This window comes from Hippocampus guttulatus, chromosome 9 (assembly GCF_054856545.1).
Source record: "Hippocampus guttulatus isolate MCC_2025c chromosome 9, RoL_Hgut_1.0, whole genome shotgun sequence".
In the NCBI taxonomy this organism is placed as follows: domain Eukaryota; kingdom Metazoa; phylum Chordata; class Actinopteri; order Syngnathiformes; family Syngnathidae; genus Hippocampus; species Hippocampus guttulatus.
In genome coordinates this window covers 22,192,268-22,213,963 of record NC_141269.1, presented here as the reverse complement: position 1 = coordinate 22,213,963, position 21,696 = coordinate 22,192,268, and the positions used below count along the sequence as shown (strand labels likewise).

At 41.0% G+C, this 21,696-nt stretch overlaps 1 protein-coding gene across 4 annotated transcripts in view; it reads left to right on the top strand.

Moving 5' to 3' along the window:
* LOC147200757 (SH3 and PX domain-containing protein 2A-like) overlaps positions 1–21,696 on the top strand; it is a 121,332-nt gene that overhangs the window by 67,656 nt on the left and 31,980 nt on the right. For 2 of the 4 annotated variants that reach the window (XM_086119239.1, XM_086119238.1), the window contains exons 6-8: positions 9,970–9,995; positions 16,752–16,796; positions 21,193–21,321. In XM_086119239.1, the coding sequence (XP_085975365.1) occupies positions 9,970–9,995; positions 16,752–16,796; positions 21,193–21,321 (200 nt within the window). The remainder of the gene's footprint in view (positions 1–9,969; positions 9,996–16,751; positions 16,797–21,192; positions 21,322–21,696) is intronic. The other 2 variants (XM_086119241.1, XM_086119240.1) reach the window with 1 other exon arrangement.

The window sequence follows — 21,696 nt, the reverse complement described above, 5'->3', positions numbered from 1 at the left end:
AAGCAAGAGAAATAAGCAATACATTCATTCGGGGATATTAAAGAGGCCATTAAAGTCTTGGTAGTATAAAATGTAATTTTCATGACAAATTATCTGCAAAAAGGGCTCGTCCAGAATCAGGCAGGAAGCAATTTAAAACCATTCGCAGCTTGGGCAAGATTTGCAGTTGCAGACCACCTATTCTCAGCTCTCTGTCTGTGTTGAGCAGGAGCGACCCCTGCCAGCACAGAAAAATACAACAGCTTACTCCTCAGTGAGCCAAACTGACGTCACTCCATTGCAATCGCTCGGAAAGCGAATGCTCCGTCTGAAAAAGCCATCCCTCCATTTTCTGAACCACGTGTCCTCCATGAATCGCCATTGCGTGTGTTTGTGTGTCAGGGTTTTAACCATTTTGGATTTTTCATTGCAGTTAGATTTTATTTCGTTTAGACTTTTTTTTCTATTATTAAATTAGTTTTTTGAGCAAGTTTGTTTTTTTATTAGGTTTTTATTTTTTTCCAAAATGCTTCGTTTTAATTTGAGATTTTATTTGGTTTAATAATCGTTTTAATTTTTACATATATCGAGTGTTTGTTGAGTGCAAGATAAAAATAAGTCATTATGTCATATGTGATAAATTAAACTACGATTCTCAAACGACTGATTGACCTTCCTTCTTCTGTACGGATGTACAGCAATACCAAAATTTAAATTTCAAATGAACACCCAAAACTTCATGTTTGGTATTAATTGACACGGATAAAAACAACAGACATCTTCGCTATACAGTCATACCTCGGTTTTTGGCCATAATCCATTCCAGAAGGCTGTTCAAAAAGCGATTTGTTCGAAATCCAAAACTATTTTATTAGCCCACGATTATGCAGAAATAAGAAAAAAAAACAGTCAGATTTGCGTAAATCACAACAAACACGTCTGTTCACAATGAACCTTACACGAGGCAGCGTCACATCCTCGTGTAAGGAAGCCGAGAGGGGTAGAGTGGCGTATTCGGGTTTGCTCAGTTTGTTTCCTCCCCATTCCAAAAACATGCATGGCAGGATGATTGAACACTTCAAATTGTCCCTAGGTGTGAGTGTGAGCGTGAATCGTTGTCCGTTTCTGTGTGCCCTGCGATTGGCTGGCAACCGGTTCAGGGCGTCCCCCGCCTACTGCCCAAAGACAGCTGGGATAGGCTCCAGCACTCCCTGCAACCCTAGTGAGGATAAAACAGTTCGGAAAATGGATGAATGAATGACTCTCAATAGTACAAGTCACTTGTCATATAAACAAAAGCAACCATTTTCCTTTCACCAAACCTCATTGTTGCCTGATACACTCAACAACACATCAATTTCAGACACAGAAGACACTCTGATTTGAATTATGTTCTACAATATCTTTTTTCTTCTTTAGTCCTCTTGCACTTCATGGCGCATAGAGCCAACCATAGCAAGCAGGTCCAGCCGGTGAGTGCGGGGGACGCCTGTGGGTCGTCTCCAGCCTGCTTGCTGGGGATTGAAGGCCAAGATTGTGCTAGTTGAGTGTTCATGGGGCAGGCGGAACACCAGTGTCAGAGATGGTCACTCGGACAGTTGAACAGACTCAGGAAGAGATTGTTTTTTCTGCCGGCAGGAGGCGCAGTTTTCTACGAAGCCACTCCGTATGCGCTTACCAACTGACACCTGACCCCTGCAACTTCTGCCGGCCTTTTTATTGATTGTTTATGCAAATTACAATTTACCGTATTTTCCGCACTATAGGGCGCACCAAAAAGTCTTCCATTTTCTTAAAAGTTCACTGAGCGCCTTAAAATCCAGTGCGTCTTGTGTATGGTCATTACGGTAATACATTGACTCCAAGATGGCTCCTTCCTGGAGACACCAATGTTATAACTTGCTGTTGGTTCAGTGAACTGTGTCGCTGCTTTATTAAATAAGTTTTTGTTGCCGCTCTGAAAAAAGGAGAGCTGTGGTCTTAATTTTTTAAAACAGTCTCAACAAATACAGGTACGTCTTTGTCTGTCTCCGTGCCTTCTTTCATTCGACTCGAGAGGCGTTCAAGACCGCCTACGAAAAACCTAAACTTAATGAAACTAATTGAAAATAATACATCAAAACTGAAAAGCAAGCGAGCATATCACAAAATAAATTCTATAGCCCCCCTACAGAATTTAAATTGTGATTTCATCATTTGTGAATACACAACAAAGGAATAAATAACTACAACTGACATCTGATCGCACTGTTGGAGCTACGATCAAGGAAATGCCAATGTCTTTTTCGAAGGCGGTCATGAACGCCTCTTGAGTTGACCGGAAGAAAAGAAGGCACGGAGACGGACAAAGACGCACCTGTATTTGTTTGAAAAAGGAGAGCTGTGGTTGTGGTTTTATTTTTTTTAAATGCAGACTTTATTAATGCTTTTCACAGTCTCAACAAATACAGGGACTGTACATCTTTGTCCGTCTCCGTGCCTTCTCTTCCGTTCCTCTAGAGAGGTGTTCATGGCCGCCTCCGAAAAACAATGAAACCACGAAGAAAATCAAGCGAGGAAATCACAAAATAAATTCTGTAGGCGGGATATAGAATTTATTTTGTGATTTCCTTGCTTGATTTTCTGTTTTGATGCATTATTTTCAATTTTCGTAGTTTCATTTAAGTACAGTAATAGTTAATTTACGTTTTTCAGAGGCGGTCATGAACGCCTCTCAAGTTGACCGGATGCCTCTCGAGTTGAATGGAAGGAGCGTAGCACCATCTAGTGGAGGCATTGTAGATTGTGCCTTATAATGCGAAGCGTCCAATGTATGAAAACATTTTACAAAATAGCCATTCATTGAAGGTGCGCCTCATAATCCAGTGTGTCTTTTAGTGTGAAAAATACGGTATATATCAGAAAAACACTCCCTCCTTCATTTACATATCACACCTCTCAACCAAGCCCACGATACGCCCCTCAGAGGCCAAAACATCTCTCTGTACAAACAATGGATACCTTGTTACTTCAATGGGTAGATTTCGCATGAATTGAGACACTGTAACAAACTGAAGACATCTTATCATGTTGCCTTCCCAAAGTTGAACCTTCCTGCCGACATTATCAGTTAATGAGGACTTGGCTTTATTCAGCTCAAGTTGGCTCTTTTTTCTGTGTGTTCCATTGTGTACAAGTTGTGAGAACATACCGTTTGAGGTCAATCAAACATATACTGAAATGAAACTTTAAAACATGATAATATTAAGTTCGTCTTTCTACATCAACCAGGAACACAATATACTGTATTTATTTTACCAACCAAGAATGTTATAAGTACTCATACAAACCATTTGAATAAAATAGCATCACAATGCCAGAAAAAATAATAATTCAGGCAAGTTTAGCAAATATAAAAAAGGTGCTTCGAAAAAAAATTATAATGTGTAGGTGTGTGTGTGTTTGTTACCTGGGATGCATTGAGTGCATGCATTAACTGACAGAAATACGCCACCAGTTCTGAATTGCGCCAATGACTCAACCAAATAATCAGCAGTCTCAACAGAAACTACACAAACTCTAACGTCCTGGAGGTGTTATTTTAAGACTGGTTGTCCCAAACATCAACAACAAAAGAAAAGAATCCATCCATCCATCCATTTTCTGAACCGCTTCATCCTCAGAAGGGTCACGGGGGGTGCTGGAGCCTATCCAAGCTGTCTTCGGGCAGTAGACGGGGGACACCCCGAACCGGTTGCCAGCCTGAACCACGGCCTCATTAGTTGGCAACAGCAAAATCGAAACTAACATTGCCATTGTCTTGACATACACAAATTTCATTATGGGATGCCTTGACATGTTTTTAAGATTTGCGGCGGTTGGTTTTTTTTTTCGTTGATGCTGTGGCCATGTTACAGGAACACAAGATCTTAGCTGAGAAAACTGTGAAACAAGATGAAAAAACGTAATAACATTTCGTCATGTCTCATTTTGGCCAACAAAAATAAGACATTTTAGCAGCATTCTTATTCTGTAAAGCACATTTAGTTTTGTTTTTATTTGTCAACAATACGACCTATTTCATCATCATGATCAAGGTTCTTTGGCATGAATTTTTTTTCATCATTGTTATTGACAAAACAAGTCTTATTATCAAATTCTAGTTAATCTGAAATCAGTTTCCTACTTTCAATAATACATCTTTGTTGGTGTATTCATCTCAGCAACCTTTAGTGACACGCAGAACAATTGAATGCTCTTGCACTCGATACCAAAAAGTTTTTTGTTTGGTGGTGCGGCATGCGATTTTTATGATAAAAATCAAATAGGTGCAGTATGCATACTGAGATACAGATTCAAGTGTTTGCTTCAATGGCCACTGCTCATGCTCCATTCTTTTTTACTAAACCACAAAATTATTTTCGGATTTTTTTCATACAGTATAACCTTTTAATCTGGGTGTTCTAATTTAACAATGCCTGTCCATCTTGATTCAGTGTCACTAGGACAAAATATTTGGACGGATCCATTGATCATTGTATACTCTGAACACAGCATTGTAAATCACTTTGGCTCGTTTCTTGTCATGAGCAAAACTTTGTGGAAGTGATCATGTTGTCTGTTTGTTCACGAGATTTAAACTCACTCATGTTTTTCAAATATGGCTCAGAATAGTCACAAAATACTGTCACTGAATTGCTAAGATGGCAACACTGACTGCTTTGTGTACAGTGAACAAGCTCCTCTTTATCTGTGGCCTTGTCAATGTAAGAAGTGTACGTCGGCTGAGAAGTGCTTTGAACTACAGAATCTGCCCCCAAAAATCAATTAAAATAAAGGAACTCAAATGAAGTGATTTACGTGATGACGCTCACAGCTTTACTGTAAATTTGCTCCAGTCTATCTCCCACCCGGTGTTGCAGATGCTTCTATTTGCATACCATGGAAAAATCAAGACCATTTACGATTTATTTTCTTCCTTAGGCCTAGATTAAATGAAATGTTAATCATCCAGTGGTTTCTTGCCTAGCCATTGTGGTTTACATTCTTTTTTTTTTGGTCAACTAAAACCAATCAACAAAATTAGCAAACACAGCCTCTTTATGAAGCTGACTCGCTGTAGGAAATATGCCTTGGGAGGTTCCTTTGTGTTCTATCAAAATGAAACATTTACTTTTACTGGTGATGGTGGTGGTGGTGATCATTTACTGGTGATGAACGTTTTTGCCCATTTTCTGCCAAGGTATGGAGTAAACCAATTAAAAAATAATTTGTGTGTGCATTTTCTGCACCTTCAATCTGTCAACCTGTCCTGTTTTTGAATGAGAGGATGGAAATTAAAACTTTTTTTTTCTTAAGGTGATTCATTGATTAATTTACAGATTAAACGATTAATGAAATGACTGTTAGTTGCAGCTATAATGCATTATAGCACATTGTAATATTATAATAATCCAGTCAATAACATGAAGTAAAATATAAAATGCCTCATAAATACGATGAATAGTCTAAAATGCAAACCATATGAACAACATGACTAAATGACCATTCAAAAAACCATAATTTACTAATCTGTAGTTAGAATACATCCATCAATTTCCGATATGCTGTATGAGGATCTGGAGGCTATCCTTGCTGACTTCAGGTGGAGGGTGCTCAATGCTCTGGATTGGTCACCAGTCAATCAATCAGAGGGCACTTTTTGAGACAGCCAACCGTTCACTGTCACTTGGTGTCACTGGGTGGGTACCGAAGCCCCTCTGCCAAGCACAGAAGTCAGGAGATTGAACCACAACACAACAGCAGCGGTGTAATAGTCCAAAAAATAAAATGTCACTATTTTATGTAAAAGACCTTCACAGTCAAATTTACATGCAAACTCTTTCTTTGCAGTGTAATGCGCTTACATTATAGGTTGTTGCACTTTACTCGAATACTGTCTCTTACCCTTCTGTTTGAGGTCACATGTCTACTGTGGCTTGAGATGGATGGGGTGAGGCAAGGAGTCACGTCCTGATCTCTATTTGTCCCACTTTTCTGACAATGAAGCATATTCTTGTTGCAAGCGCACAGGGCTGGGAGGAGAGGTCACGATAAAGGGTTTATTCTTCTGCTGGACAGATGCATCAGATCATAGGGTGATGGATGAAGACAGATGGCGATTGAGCCAGCCAGAGCAGGAATAGTCCAAAATCAGTGGCGGGCATTTCAACCTTAGGCCTTCAGTGACATCACATACATTAACACAATACAGTATAGGCTCGTCAAGCAGCACTTAATTTCAGGAGCATTTAAAACCATCAAGTATGCATTCACAATTAAGAGCAGGAAACTAAATTTATAGATATTGTCAAAAATAAAAAGATGATTTAAAAATACTAAATAAAATGCCACCCAAATTACGCTGTGTGATCTTAAAGTCTGTCCAATAAATTGCGCAATGTCGCAGTTTCATATAAGACACCAACCAAACAATAACAAAACGAACTATTCTTTGAAAATAAAGTAAACAGATCATTTGCATTTTGAGAATCGGCTATACAACAGCAAATAACTGACGATGTTGAACAGCTGAGATTGAACGAACTTTAGTGCACGAAAGTGACTACAGGGGTGTTCACACGGCACACATTTGCTGCGGCGCTGCACCAATGTATTTTGTTGCGATATATTTTACACCGCAGCAAATTGTGTCCAGCGTTCACACGTACAAAGCCGCTGAGCGTGTCAGCACCGGCACAGCGTCGGTGCAGCCCCACTTGCGTTCACATGGCAGTTTCTGCAGCGGAGCAAAACGACAGAAAACAAATGAGCTGTCGTGTTGGTTCTTTTTAAAACGTATACACAACTCAAGCGACTACTGGACAGGCACGTCCTTCTCCTTCTCGGTCTCCGTGCCTGCTGCTCGAGAGTGACCGCCCCCGAAAACGTAAATCAACGATGACTTCAATGACACTCAGAAAAGCAAACACGTAATGCGCCAAACAGAAAATCAAGAGAGGAAATCACAAAATAAATTATATGGGGGTGGGGGGTTGTGAACATACAACAAAGGAAGAAACTACACAAACAACTCCGAGACAGTCCAGTCTCCTACAAAAGGAAAGATGTTACCAGCCAAGTCTTGTGTCGTTATTAAACAAACACATGACGGAAGTCCGACAGAGCACGAAAGCAACGCATTCTCGCCGTACGTAAACTCTTCACAAGCATTTGCTCTGGAGGAAATTTAACCCAGTTGCGTTCACACGTGCAAATTTACATCGGTGTTGCTTCGCAAACGAGCATTTGCTCCGGAGCAAATTTTTAAACCACCTCCCTGAGGTGGATCAAAAAATTTGGTCCGGTGTAAGCTGTTTTCCGGGGCTACGCCGGAGCTAATTTGCACGTGTGAACGCTCTACTGGGGCAGCCCCGGCATAGGACCGGACCAAATCTTGCCGTGTGAATACCATTAACCATACCATAAACAATTAAATCCAGTGTGGCTCCAAACACTAAATCGGTCCGTTTCAAGCAATAGGCATTCCCAGCAGTACAATTTGCAGCGTTTCTCAGAGGCTGTGCGCCACAGGTACCGTTCATAATTGCTCGTCTGAAAATGACGGACAAACCCTTATCCTTTCTGGGACAGGCTCGTTAGCGCAGGAGTTGGGCTCGGTTATTTTTACCTGGCAACACAAGCTAGCTGAAATATGATTGGTTAAAAACTCTACCATAATAAATAAGTTATTTATCGAGTTATTTAAAATAACATTGAAAGCCACTCGACTAAGTGGAAATATTATGACGTAAAAATACAGAGAATAATTGTGTTTTCATATTTATGAAAATAAAATGACATGAATTAAATTTATGTTGTTGTATGAATGTTTAGGCCAGCAGAGAAGGCCTTGCTGGCCCTGAGGGTCCGCCACTGTCCAAAATAAACAGCATTGGTAATAATCAATTTCAATATTTTGAGTTTCTGTAATGACACTTCTAGAATAACTGTGTATCATATGTCCTAGAGTAGAATATGATGGCTGAACAAAAGTGGACCAAGAACTGACCCTTGATGGACCCCAAATGTCATAGCCATTCGATCAGATCCAAAACTTGCAATAACCATGAAATAACTCCATCCATCCATCCATTTTCTGAACCGCTTGATCCTCACTAGGGTCGCGGGGGGTGCTGGAGCCTATCCCAGCCGTCTTCGGGCAGTAGGCGGGGGGACACCCTGAATCAGTTGCCAGCCAATTGCAGGGCACACAGAGACGAACAACCATCCATGCCCACACTCACACCGAGGGACAATTTAGAGCGTCCAATCAGCCTGCCATGCATGTTTTTGGAATGTGGGAGGAAACCGGAGCACCCGGAGAAAACCCACGCAGGGCCGGGGAGAACATGCAAACTCCACACAGGGAGGCCAGAGCTGGAATCGAACCCGGTACCTCTGCACTGTGAAGCCGACGTGCTAACCACTGGACTACCGGGCCGCTGAAATAACTCCTTCCCTCCAAATAAAACCTGAATCACTCAAGGACTGTTTCATTGAATCCAACCAAAGATTCCAAACTATTCAACAGTATATTATGATCGACAGTGGACTCTTCTATTTGTAGGGATAGGGACCATGCTGGCCCACGAATAGCGAAAATCCACATCTAACTGACACCCATTTAGATGCATTTTTTGTTTTAAAACCAGAAAAATTCTTCCAAAAATGTTGAGAAACCTCCATCCAGTATCTGTTTACCATGGAATACGAGGATTGGCTCCCCACAAAAACATTCTACAATGATATTCTGCAGTAATATTTGACGAAGAAGACATTTAATTCTGCCATTCTATATTGGATATTTTCATTGATTGTTTGTGAATATTTATGTCAAGAAACGTCTCCATAATGACAGATCACATTTTAAGCCGCAGCAAGTACTGGTCTACCACTACTAACTACTACAGCAATTCGAATGAGAAACCTAATCTGTTTTTTGATGGAAGATGATTTGTGCCACATATACAGTATATGGGTGACATATCTAAATCTGTAATTTGTAGACAGTCACACAGGCAGTCAGAGAAATACAGCTGTTAGCGCCGTGAATTGAAAATAAATGCAGGTGTGGTCTTTTACACGTGATTTCTAATGTCCTGTCGCTACAGTATGAAGACTTTGTCCTCCTTTGACGTCTACGCTAATTCACCATTGAGAATTTTATCACTTTCTCCTACATTTGCAGCCAATCAATTGATGTGAACGGGGATGTTTTAGAGACAGTAAAAAACTTTATACGCACATTCATAAAACATTATATATATATATATATATATATATATATATATACATACATACATACAGTATATACAGTATATATCCAGTTTCACAAATCCAGCTGTACTGCGGTGGGGTGTCATGGCTTCATTGGAGGTGAGATGATGGTTTTGATTGGTCTCTGGGGGATAGAGGAAATGTACTCCCAGTAAATGGGGAGTGACAATGGACAGATTGCTGGGTCTTTGCTTCTATAAATAGAACCTCGCTTCCTCCATCCCTTAACTCAATTATGCAGCCTGAGTCCAAAAGTTGCCGTTGACGAAGCAAGAGCAAAGCAAAGCAAGCAAAAGCCACACATTTGCGCCTGTAGTTTATCCATGTGCTGTAATCCCATTAGCAACCATTAAGCAAGGCAGTTTAAACGGATCCTGCTGGTTTCAAATGTGGGGAAAGGTTGTCTTCTTTGACTCAGCAACAGTAGAAGAAAGAGAGGAAGAAGTTGATGGAGCCCTTTGATGTCACATGACTGCGTACGTTGCGAAGGGTCCGGGCGGGTGGCGAAAGTCAACCCTCCCTCCCATCATTACCCAGTCTTTTCCCTGAACACATGCTGGAGACTTCATGGCAACTTAGTGACCAATATTTGTGTTTACGGGCTGTTAGAAACAAGTGAAAGCAGAGATTGTTGTTGACCAAGTGGCATCTCCGATCACTAACCATGTCGCTTTTGTGCTGCTATCCCTTCAGGGACTATGGCTCCAAGCGCAAGTCGGGTAAGTCACCTGTTTTTCTTCACACTTCCTTTCCTTATGTCACTTTCGTGATCTCTTTCTCAAAAATTCTGTAGATAAAAACATGTCACCTTAAGCTTCAAGATTCACGAATCTCAATCCACTCTTTTATGCATGCCACTGGCAATTATTGCTTGCGTATGTATATTTTTATTTCTTCCACGGTGAGACACTGGGTTAGTGTTTTTATTTTGGACCACTGTTCTTGGTATGGGTAGCAGTCCAGGATGAAGATGGTTTGATCTGTTCCTGGTCCCGTTCAAATGTTACAATTTCGGTTTACCAAATATCGTTGACATAACATCGTCAGTTGCAGTTCCAATTATGCCTGCCTTTCTAAATGTTGACTGGGTGGTCCAAGCTTTCTTTCTGCTGCTCGTTTACCTGCGTATTTCGCTCCTTGCATCTTGTAATCTGCAGAATATGATTTTTTTCTTCGGTTCCATTTTTCTTCAGCCCTTCTCAATTGTTTTTATTCAGTACCGGTAGTATTATTTTAAGTTACCGCCAATGTTGAAATCATCAACACAGTCCGAGAGCGCCTTCTTGCGGTTTAATGTGAAAACAACACGTGAAATGATACAATAATGTGTTAATAATTTCACACATAAATCGCTCCAGAGTAAACTATGAAAAAAACTGAGATTTATAGTCCGGAAAATACAGTAATTGTTTTTTCATAACATTTTATTTACATCCTTAAAGCTGCTGGGTCATAGATAACCCGATGTTGGTGAAAAATTGGACCGACCTGCTACTTTGGTCAATTTGATACAACTTTCCGGGTTGTTTTGTGTCATAACAACACATTTTTTGTCCAAAATTTACCCAAGTAGTGTGTCGGGCCTTTTCTTTCTTTTTTTTTTGAATGACCCAGCAGGGTATACGTTATGGAGCCATGCTTGAAATGTATGTTGCATATTTTTAGAAGATGATTCTATTGCCACAGATTCCAATGAAATCTGTATCCAGTATAAAATGACATTAAAATACGTAATGTCAAATGACAAATGATGTTCGATTTTTGATTGATAACCGTTAAATGTGCTTATTTACAAGTGTAGGACCTCTGTAACTCTCTCTGTGATAAACTTATTCTTTTTCATCGACCAAAACGTAACTGACCAAATTAAATTTAATTTGCTTTTCTCACAACAATCTGCAAAGAAGCAAAGGCAAACAATTATCTTTATTTATCTTTTCTTCAAAAACGTGGACTTGGTTTCAGAGCATTTTGCTGGCCCTATGATGTTGGCTGCCGTGTTGTTTTCGTCAACGATGACGAATTTATTTCGTGAACGCTGCATTTTTCCTGACGATAACGAGACGATGACGAGCTCAGGTAGCTCTTTGATTACCAAATGACGTCATGTGGGTTCTCGTTGACGAGACGAGACTGGACAAAATTGTGAGCGTGTGGTCTGTCAGACGTTCAAATTGCAATACATCTCTTCCTGTTGGGCATGCAATGTGCCTGTCAAAACATATCAGCAATACTGCTCCAACCGATCCTTGCTTGGTCACGCCCACCACATTCCCGGCAGGCAAAGGGCAAACGAACACAGTCGCTTCACACCCCCCCCCCCCCCCCCACACACACACGCGCGTGCACACACACAGTATAACGCACACGTCTATTTAGCGGTTAACGTAACTGAGCAAGTTACAACCAGGCTATTATTTGTGCCATCGTGACCTGCCTGCACATAAAACATAATCTCTGTTAGATTTGAAACATAATTGCAGCTTCTAATGGAAGCAGTTTATGGCACATTTAAGATGTAGGCTTTGTTGCCACAAGCCATCTCCTAGAGAGTGTTTGTTTGTATCACAAATCACTGCTTTCCTGTGTTGCACCTACATCAATTCTATCAGAAATGACAAGGCGAGTCACACAAAAGGAGTGAGAGCCTAATAATAAGCAAAACCAGAGAATTTTCAATAGCTGAAGATGACCAACATTGTGGACCATGGTAGAAGTGAGTTCATTTAAAATCCTAATTCAATGCCACGTTCAAATGTAAAACTATTGATATGAGACTGACTATAATCGTTGCAAAAATACCAATATTCTTGAGTTTAAGATCAGGAATATGATGTTGCTTCGTGGGGAGTACAAACCCAATTGCATTCAAGTTGGGACATTGGTTGGGACAATGATTTGCAAATCACGTTCAACCTACATTCAATTGAATACTCTACAAAGGCACGATATGTAATGTTCAAACCTAAACTTTATTGTTTTGAGCAATTAATCATGAATGAATTTTATGTCTACAACACATTCCAAAACAGCTGGAACTGGGTCATGTTTACCTTTTCTTTGAAACAACATTCAATGAACATAGGGGGACTGAGGACACAAATTGTTGCAGCTTTATTGGTGGAATTCTTTCCCATTCTTGCTTTAAGTATAACTTCAGTTGTTCAACATTCTGGGGTCTCCATTGTCGTAAATGTATGCTTCATGATGCGTCACACCTTTTCAATGAGACACAGGTCTGGACTGCAGGCAGGCCAGTGTAGTACCCACACTCTTTTATTGTGAAGCCACACTGTTGTAACGTGCAGAATGTGGTTGGGCATGATCTTGCTGAAATAAGCAGTGACGTCCATGACAAAGACGACTAGGTAGACGACTAGGATGGCAGCATAAGTTTCTTCAAAAGCTGTATGTACCTGTCAGCATTAATGGTGCCTTCACAGAGTTTTAATTAGCAATGCCACTGGCACTAACACAACCCCATACCATCACGGCTTTTGAGCTTGAACTTTGATCTGGGCCCATAACAGTCCGAATGCTTCTTTTCCTCTTTGGCCCGGAGGACACGGCATCCACAATTTCCAAAAACAATTTGACATTTGAACTATTTTCTTCTTTGCATCAGTGCATTTTAGATGGGCTCGGGCCCAGGGAAGCTGGCGGCTTTTCTGAGTATTGTTGATGAAATCGGTTTTCTGAAGTGTTCCTTAGCTCATTATATCTTTTACACATTGATGTCAGTTTTTGATGCTGCCTGAGGGTTCGAAGGTGACGGGCATTCAATGTTATTTATTTTGGCCTTGCCACATACATGCAAATCATATTCTGTTTTTATCTCTGTTTTACACAACGTTCCAAACTTAATTGGCATTGGGTTTGTACATCTGTACAAGATAGGACTGCTCAAACACATTTCCATTATGGTAGAACAGTGGTGTCAAACTCATTTTCACCGAGGGCCACATCAGCAAAATGGCTGTCTTCAAAGGGCCAGATGTAATTTATAATTAATATATATAAAAATAATATAACAATATAAAATCTACTCCTACTCCTTAATCTTTAATAACTCAGAATTTATTACTTATTAAAAAATGTTTTCCTATTGCTCTGTTATAACAAATACTTTTAATTTGTCATCTTAAAAATCCTCATACAAATCTACATACAAAACATGCAAATGTCAAATAATTGCAGCGGCAGCTGCAAATTAACAATATGTAATCGAATATAAATAACAAAATAAAGGTTGACTCGGGTGACAAATAAATGGTCAAGTTCTTAGGTTTTTGAAGAGGAGATGCCGCCCATCCTTAAACACAACACTTGGATCCTCTTTGTTATCTGTGCTTTCACCAACAGCTAATGAAAAAGCTGTGTAGCTGCGTGTCTCATCGGCAAGCTGTGTTGCAAGATTTTCTGCTCGTTCCTTAACTCAGTCCGAGATGGTGTTTCTTGATAAACTCACGTTTTTAAAAGTCTGTAAGTTTTCAGGACACACCTGCTCACAGATCTTTAACATGCACTGCTTCAAAAATTCTCCTTCTGAAAGAGACTTGGAAGTGTGAGCAATTTTTTCAGCCACAATAAAGCTAGCTTTCAGTGCTGCTTTGCTTTTGGCTGGGGATTTTGTAAATACATTTTGCCGCAGTTTGTCTTTTAATTCTTGGGCAGTTTGTTGCTTTTCTTCAAGGCTAGCTTTAGCGTACTTAACGCCGTGTTTTGTGTCAAAATGCCAACGCAGATTATAGTCTTTGACAACTGACACCGTTTCTGAACATAAAAAACATGCAGTTTTTTCTCCTTGAAGCACAGACAAGTCTACTCCCTCCCATCTTTCTTGAAATAGTCTTTCGTCTGCATCAACTTTTCTCTTCCTTGACATTTTGGGATCATTATTTTCTCCCGATTCCACTTATGAGCATTGATTTGGAAAGACCACCACGTAGTGTCGGTGAGCCGTCACTTAGCGAGTAACATAGTCAACAGGCATTTTGGCAAATTTAGATTTTAATAATAATAATAATAATAATAATACATTTTATTTGTGGGCGCCTTTCTAGAAACTCAAGGACACCTTACAACAAGCAGTTAAAATCACAAACACAATGTTAAAAATTTGACCAAAAATGTTAAAATTTTGGTCAAAGCATGCTTTTAAACTATTTATTTTTGCACATTCAGGACTTTCAAACTCTCGCGGGCCACATGAAATCATGACGCGGGCCAGACGTGGCCCGCGGGCCTAGAATTTGACACATGGTAGAAGATGTAATGCTTTATGTTGTTTGTGGAGAAAATCAGGAGTAGTTCCACTGCAGATGGTTGGCAACTCCTGCAGATGCGCTAACACCGACCTTATCCGCTCGGCTTTCCGTCTGACTGTCAGCAGGGGGTACAGACGACTTGACACACCAAGACTTTGATTATCCTCGCATGGGCCTGCATCTGGAGGTCCTTCCAGTGTCATTGTATTATCGATGCAGCAACACTGGATTTAATTAGTTCCAATTTAAAAGGTCAGAGCCTACTGGCATAAGTCCGGGCGCTTATGGGTTGTCTCCTATATATCAACTCCTGCCCACCTGAGGTGATTGCCACAGTCTGCCTACTTCATTGGGAGCTTGGAGCTTAGGTCAAACACCGTAGAGCAGGCTGAGAAACCTGTACCAGGAAAACAAAAGAATAAGAAAACACCAGCCTTCTGGCTGGCTACCTAGGCCGTCAGAACCATGTGTCCTGTCCTCTCTGATAACCTCCAGCAAGTTGACAATGCCAGGAAAACCACCATCATCAACTGGGAGTTGTTGAAGTTTAACATCGGTAACACTGCACTTCAGGAGATTTGCCTCCCCTCCAGCGGCAGCCTGATCGAGAAGGATTCAACTTCAGTTTCCATCGAGTAAACTTTGCAATACGCAACTCCTTCCTGTACTCACTTGATCCTCCCTCCCAGGAGACTGTGCGGATTCTCTTCCGCTTCCCTCATTGCTACCACTAGACATACAAACTAGGGCTGGAGGATTAATTAAAATACTTTAATTGTGATTTCGATTTTGGCTTTTCTAATTGTACATTGTAATCGGAGAAAAATGATGAATGTGTAGGATATATGTGTACGAGTGTGCCCCGGAAGATTATTTTCTGTAATAATTTGATTACAAACAACTGAAACATCAGTATTTCTTTTGGTACTTAATATACAATACAATACAATACAATAGAGTGTCCTTTAACCAGTGGATCAGAGACGTCATGCTCAAAATGTGCACACGTCGGCTACAAGCTAAGTTTCAAAGTCAACAAGAAGCTGTAGCATCCATTGACGAAAAAAGAGATTGAGTTATAATTTGAGTTGCACTCTAATTCATACTGAAATCCTATTTAGTTCAAGATAATCGACGTAAACATAATGTCATTGATTATCATTGATATGATTTGTCATTTTGTGACCCAGCGGTCACATAATTTTTTTTAAAGACTATTTTGTTGTTGTCGGACCTGAAGCCAAAGCAAAATCACCTCCTGAAAAAGGCTTTTGGCACTGATACTTCGATGGTTAATTTGTTTAAACATTGAAAATCTACTTTTAATTACACTGTACCAAATTGTCACCCCAAATCTTTTGTCAGCACACCATCTGTCCTTGTCTACTTCCATCCATCCATTTTCCGAACCGCTTGATCCTCACTAGGGTCGCGGGGGGTGCTGGAGCCTATCCCAGCCGTCTCCGGGCAGTAGGCGGGGGACACCCTGAATCAGTTGCCAGCCAATCGCAGGGCACACAGAGACGAACAACCATCCACGCCCACACTCACACCTAGGGACAATTTAGAGCGTCCAATCAGCCTGCCATGCATGTTTTTGGAATGTGGGAGGAAACCGGAGCACCCGGAGAAAACCCACGCAGGCCCGGGGAGAACATGCAAACTCCACACAGGGAGGCCGGAGCTGGAATCGAACCCGGTACCTCTGCACTGTGAAGCCGACGTGCTAACCACTGGACTACCGGGCCGCCATCCTTGTCTACTTTCAAAAATAATTTCCTGTATGGGGGCTTCAATGTCACTTTAGGAAAAAAAAAGAAAGAAAGAGAGAAAGGAAAGTAAGGCAGTAGAGAATAAGGAGTAATTACTTTAGAAGTGGCTAACCCAAGCAAAGGGAATGAGAGAAGAGTACTCAAATTCATGAGGCGAGAGGGAATTGTGTAATTTGAGCCTGAACAATGGATAAGAATGTGAGTGTAGTTTGTCATCTTTATAGTGACAATCTTAGTCTTCTACATCTTTATGTACAGTATCGTGAGCTGCCCTCATTGAGTGCATCACTTCATTTAAAGCAGTGGATGTAGGAACCTATCCCCTTTTTGTTGAAGAGGTATGCTTAGCTTTTTCTTGACCATTCTGTGGCCATTTTCTTTGTGTCAGACTGAATAATATTTCTCTGCTTTTTTCCGTTCTCTTTTACATCTGCAGTATGGATGTACGGCATTACCGACAGCCCAAGGAAAGAGGCGTCAGGTAGCTTTGTGTGTCTTTGTCAAATCAGTACGTTTGCATGATCCAAGTAAGCATTTAATGCCCATATTATTCCAATACTTAAAAAAAACAACTCCCGATTCAGATTTTAATTGCCACATTTTTGTGTCCAATATTTAATACTTTTGCACAATGTGATCTGAACACATTTTATTTGTTTGGTTTTAGTTGCATGACAGTAGAGCAGCCTTTTTCTGCATATTCTCCAGGCTCTACCGCTACATTTCCCTTGAATGTTGAATACTATTATTACAAGTAATACAGCAGAGAACAGAGCCAGAAAGCCCGTGACTTAGGACACATTCCCAGGTACTAAACTTTGGATGCTCGTTGAGTTCATGCTGCAGCAGTTTGGAGGCTCAGGAGTAGAATCTTAAAGTACATGAATGGCGGAAAAACCAACATTGGTGACCTATTTAGCGACTGTACCAACCACCAAATGGAAAAGCCACACTGCGAAACAATCTGAAAGTGGGGATACCGACACATCCAATCATTTCATTTACCCTAATGCATTTGAAACGGGTCAAGGAAAGAAATCAAATTAAAATTGAATTATGCGGGTATCTCCACGAATGTACGCATGTGAACGTACTGACCGTTGAACGCATGCTCAACTGTGTTTATGTGAGTGTGCCCTGTCAGCTGCATCCCTTTTTTTTTCTTTTCACACTTCACCCTTCTCAAGGCATCCGATTAACATGCACTGTCATCAGCCTCTCCTTTCACCCATCTGGTTAAATTAAACATGCCTGTGCAATGTTAGCTACTTCAGCATGCACATTGGTTGATTAAAAAGGGTCGGCAGTTAATTTTCCAAAAGGGCCACATGACAAACTGGAATGATTGAGGCTCATGCCAGCATGCTAATCTCAACTGTGTGCAATATAAATTATTTTCATTTACATAGTCATTAAATTGCCTTGTTTTATGAAACTGATATTGTTCTAAGTGAACATTTTTTTTCATTTTCTTATTACACATAGGATTCTACACATATACTGTATATATATATATATATATTTATATACACACACACACATTAATCCCTCGGTTTTTTTAGGTTAATTAGAACCTAAGATCCCCCACCAGCATGTTTGAAATATGTAAACCGTATTTGTACTCTTCATATTTGAGACAAAAATTACAACATTACACATATTCACTTAAATCTTTAATTATGTAACCTTTTACGGTAATTACCATTCATCAACATTGCCTTCTGAGATAGGCTTGTGTTGGTGGCGTAGAAGGCGGCTCTCACTTGACTCATAGAGGCCTTAGGTTCACTCGGAGACTCTTCTGCTGGAGGTGCTGACGGTGTAGCTGAGGTTTTTAAATTGGAGAAAAACATGGTGATGGGTAGCGCTATGACGTTCATCTTGTCTTTTTATTTGTTGAAATAGGTTTAATGTTTCTTTTTTTTATCAGACATTAAAAGACGATTTAATAGCGAAGAAAAAGACGCATACCAAGCTGACAGTTTCGGCTGTCACTTCAGCCTTTTGTCTTAGCTGTCAAGGCTTCCTTGTAAACGTGTCAGCTGACCTGGTTGGTAAACCTTCAAAATAAGGCTCCCCGATCTGGTCAAGGCTGTGAACCAACCTCCCCCCGCCGCCGTTGAAGCAACGTGTCCTTGTTGATGGTGCCATCTCCGACGAGCTGGTTTACATACTCCCACACAGCATTGCATTGCTATGGTGACGGCAAGGTGTTGGGCGCAGCTTAACTAAAAGGAACACATTCTCGCTTAAACACAACACTAGGATACAGTATGCGAGACAAGGGAAAATGCTGGGTGAGGCTGAGATGATGTGCAGCCAATCAGCTCACAGGATAAATCTACTCATGCTCTCATTGGTCGATGTCACGCCGGGAACCAATCACACGTCTTGTTTGAGTGGGCAAGTACTGTACAGTACAGGCATGGACAAAGCCTCTGAATCGTGTCTGAAGCCACAAAACTTGAAATGCGAAATAGCAAGAGATCATTGTATATATAAAATCCATAAAAATTCTGTCGACAGTTTTTTTCTTATTGTAATTTTTAAATGTGTGCTGAAATTTTGAGCCATCCAAACTCATTAGCTGTTCATAATCGTCGGAGATAGATGAGCAGATAGATGCACAGGCAGACAAGCAGGTGGAAAGTGGTAACTATATTATTATTGACATTAATATATTTTAACAGGACAAATCCCCTGGCTTCTTTCCTCTAGCATACAGGAAAGAAGAATGCTGCTAAGATGAGGACCACTGTTGCTATTGTCAGGAATCTGTTTTGAAAATTTCGTCATTAGACGGGTCGGAAATGTCACTATATACTGTACAATACGGCGAAAATGTCGCCAGGTTTCCAACATTGCTGACACTGCAGCTTTTGCTTGCTTGTACCATCCACAGATACACATGGAAATAAAAAAAACACCACAATTATTTTGACTTCATAAACTCTGCGAGGGCAGATCAGAGAATACGTACTGGTCGGATGTGACTCGCCGCAATTTGGCCATGTGTGGTCTACAGCAGGCAGTTATTTTCAGCTATTATTTGACTGGTTAGGCCATTTTCAATAAAATGGCCACCAACTACGATCTATAATACAGTATGAACATTTAGAGATGGACATGTAATACAGTATAAACATGTCAATTACAAATACGTGTATACAGTATGAAGAAAACATCCATCCATCCATCCATTTTCCGAACCGCTTGATCCTCACTAGGGTTGCGGGGGGTGCTGGAGCCTATCCCAGCTGTCTTCGGGCAGTAGGCGGGGGACACCCTGAATCGATTGCCAACCAATCGCAGGGCACACAGAGACGAACAACCATCCACGCTCACATTCACACCTAGGGACAATTTAGAGCGTTCAATCAGCCTTCCATGCATTTTTTTGGAATGTGGGAGGAAACCGGAGTACCCGGAGAAAACCCACGCAGGCCCGGGGAGAACATGCAAACTCCACACAGGGAGGCCGGAGCTGGAATTGAACCTCTGCACTGTGAAGTCGACGTGCTAACCATTGGACTACCGGGCGGCTGAAGAAAACATTCGGTCAGCAAATGAAAAGTGCCTCTTCTCCTATTCAGGATGTGCCGCCCCCCGAAATCGTTTACGATCATCTTTCAGTCTGTTGGCCTCGAACTCTGCTATGATTTTGTTGCCATTACGGATGAATGTCGAAATCATTGACTTTGCCAATTCGTAGTCTCGGCTGGGCTCTGTCTGGGAGACTCCTTTTTAAATGTGAGAGACAATTTCAGTCTTCAGAGACAGCAGTGACATTTGTTTCCGTTTACCAGAGATGTTTTCACACCATGTGCTCCATGTCTCCGGAAGTACAACGATGGATGAGTCGGTCAGTAGCGTTGCTAAGCAACGGAGGGGAATCCCCTGCTGTACATTTTGTTCATAAGCAAAGTCGCGGTGGCAGTTAGCTTCCCACGGTTCATTGTGACGAGGGCATTTTCACTGGTGGTCGTTGTAAGCAAAATCAGCAAATGGAAAATGAATGACTTGAAATTGGGACTTGTGATGTGAACATTATGGGGGTGAAAACGTAAACGGGGTCTGTTTATAAGAGGTTTGACTGTAGTCTGCTGTGCATGAATCTAACATGTTACTTTCTCGTATCAATACAATTGATTGATTACCTATTAAAACAATTTTAAATTGATGTCTTCTGTACCGAACAGATTGATGTCGTTGGATATACACACATTTTCAGTGAAAAGGTCAGAAATCGAGGTAGAAGAAAAAACAACGAAAACTGAAAGGGTTTCTTTTTATTGACAAACTCCTACCCAGTCTCTTTCCTTGTCCCTCTCCCTCCCCTGCAGTCCTCTCATATGTTTCTATTTAAGGCCAGCATTGTCGAGTGTCATGATTGGTGTGTTTCTCCCCCCTGTCCGCGACTGGTTCCCGATGGCAGGAGAGGGGAGGCCTTTTCTCTCAGCCACACTGTTGCTTTTCCATTCACGAGCCAGTGTTCTCCACAAACCATTTTGTCCCACTTATTTTAGTGTAGATCTTACGTTTGGTTCAGATCATAAGTCCACTTAAGGTCCTAGATGCAACTCCTACAAACAACCTCGCTGCGTTCGTTTTTGTTGTTTTGATCCCTTCTTATGCACCTAAAGTGCATCGCAGTCAGGCAAGGTGCGCGTCAGCCATATGGCTGAAGTTTTGGAACTATGCCTTCTAATCGACAGTTTGTCTCATGCTCGGCTATTGAGGATACGTGGTGACAGAGTGCAGGGGTCGGCTGATGGCAGCATACCGGGTCCACAGAGGCAGGAATGCAGTTGGAAGCAGCGGGTGTTTGCCATCTGTCAAAGCAGGCAGGTGGTTGACGGCGTGTTTCTTCCACCCAGGGATTGACAGCTTGGAGCCTATGGTACTGGAGCAGTATGTGGCTGTGGCCAACTACGAAAGACAGGAGAACTCTGAGATCAACCTCAAAGCCGGCGAGACAGTGGACGTGATTGAGAAGAGCGAAAGTGGTGAGTACCCTAATGTGAATGTATTTACACATCCCATGTTTGGCTAAATTTATGTGTGGTGTTGCGACTTTTAATGTAGAGTTGTACAATTTTGTAATATAGTTTGCTTTTTTGTTGAACCAACAACCCTGCTATTATGGAATTGCTGGTTACTCATTTTGTCCACACACAATCCTCCTTATACTGGTTACCATCTTTTTTTCTCATTATATTGGAATTAAACAACCAAAATAACCTAAACTTTGATCATGGAGTTAGTTTTTACACATCATTAACACATTATTGGGCCAAAAGAAATGTGTTCCTTCCATTGTAGAGGTCAATATTTCTAACATCCCTTCGTGTTTATAAGTAACTCAATTTTCAAATGGTACA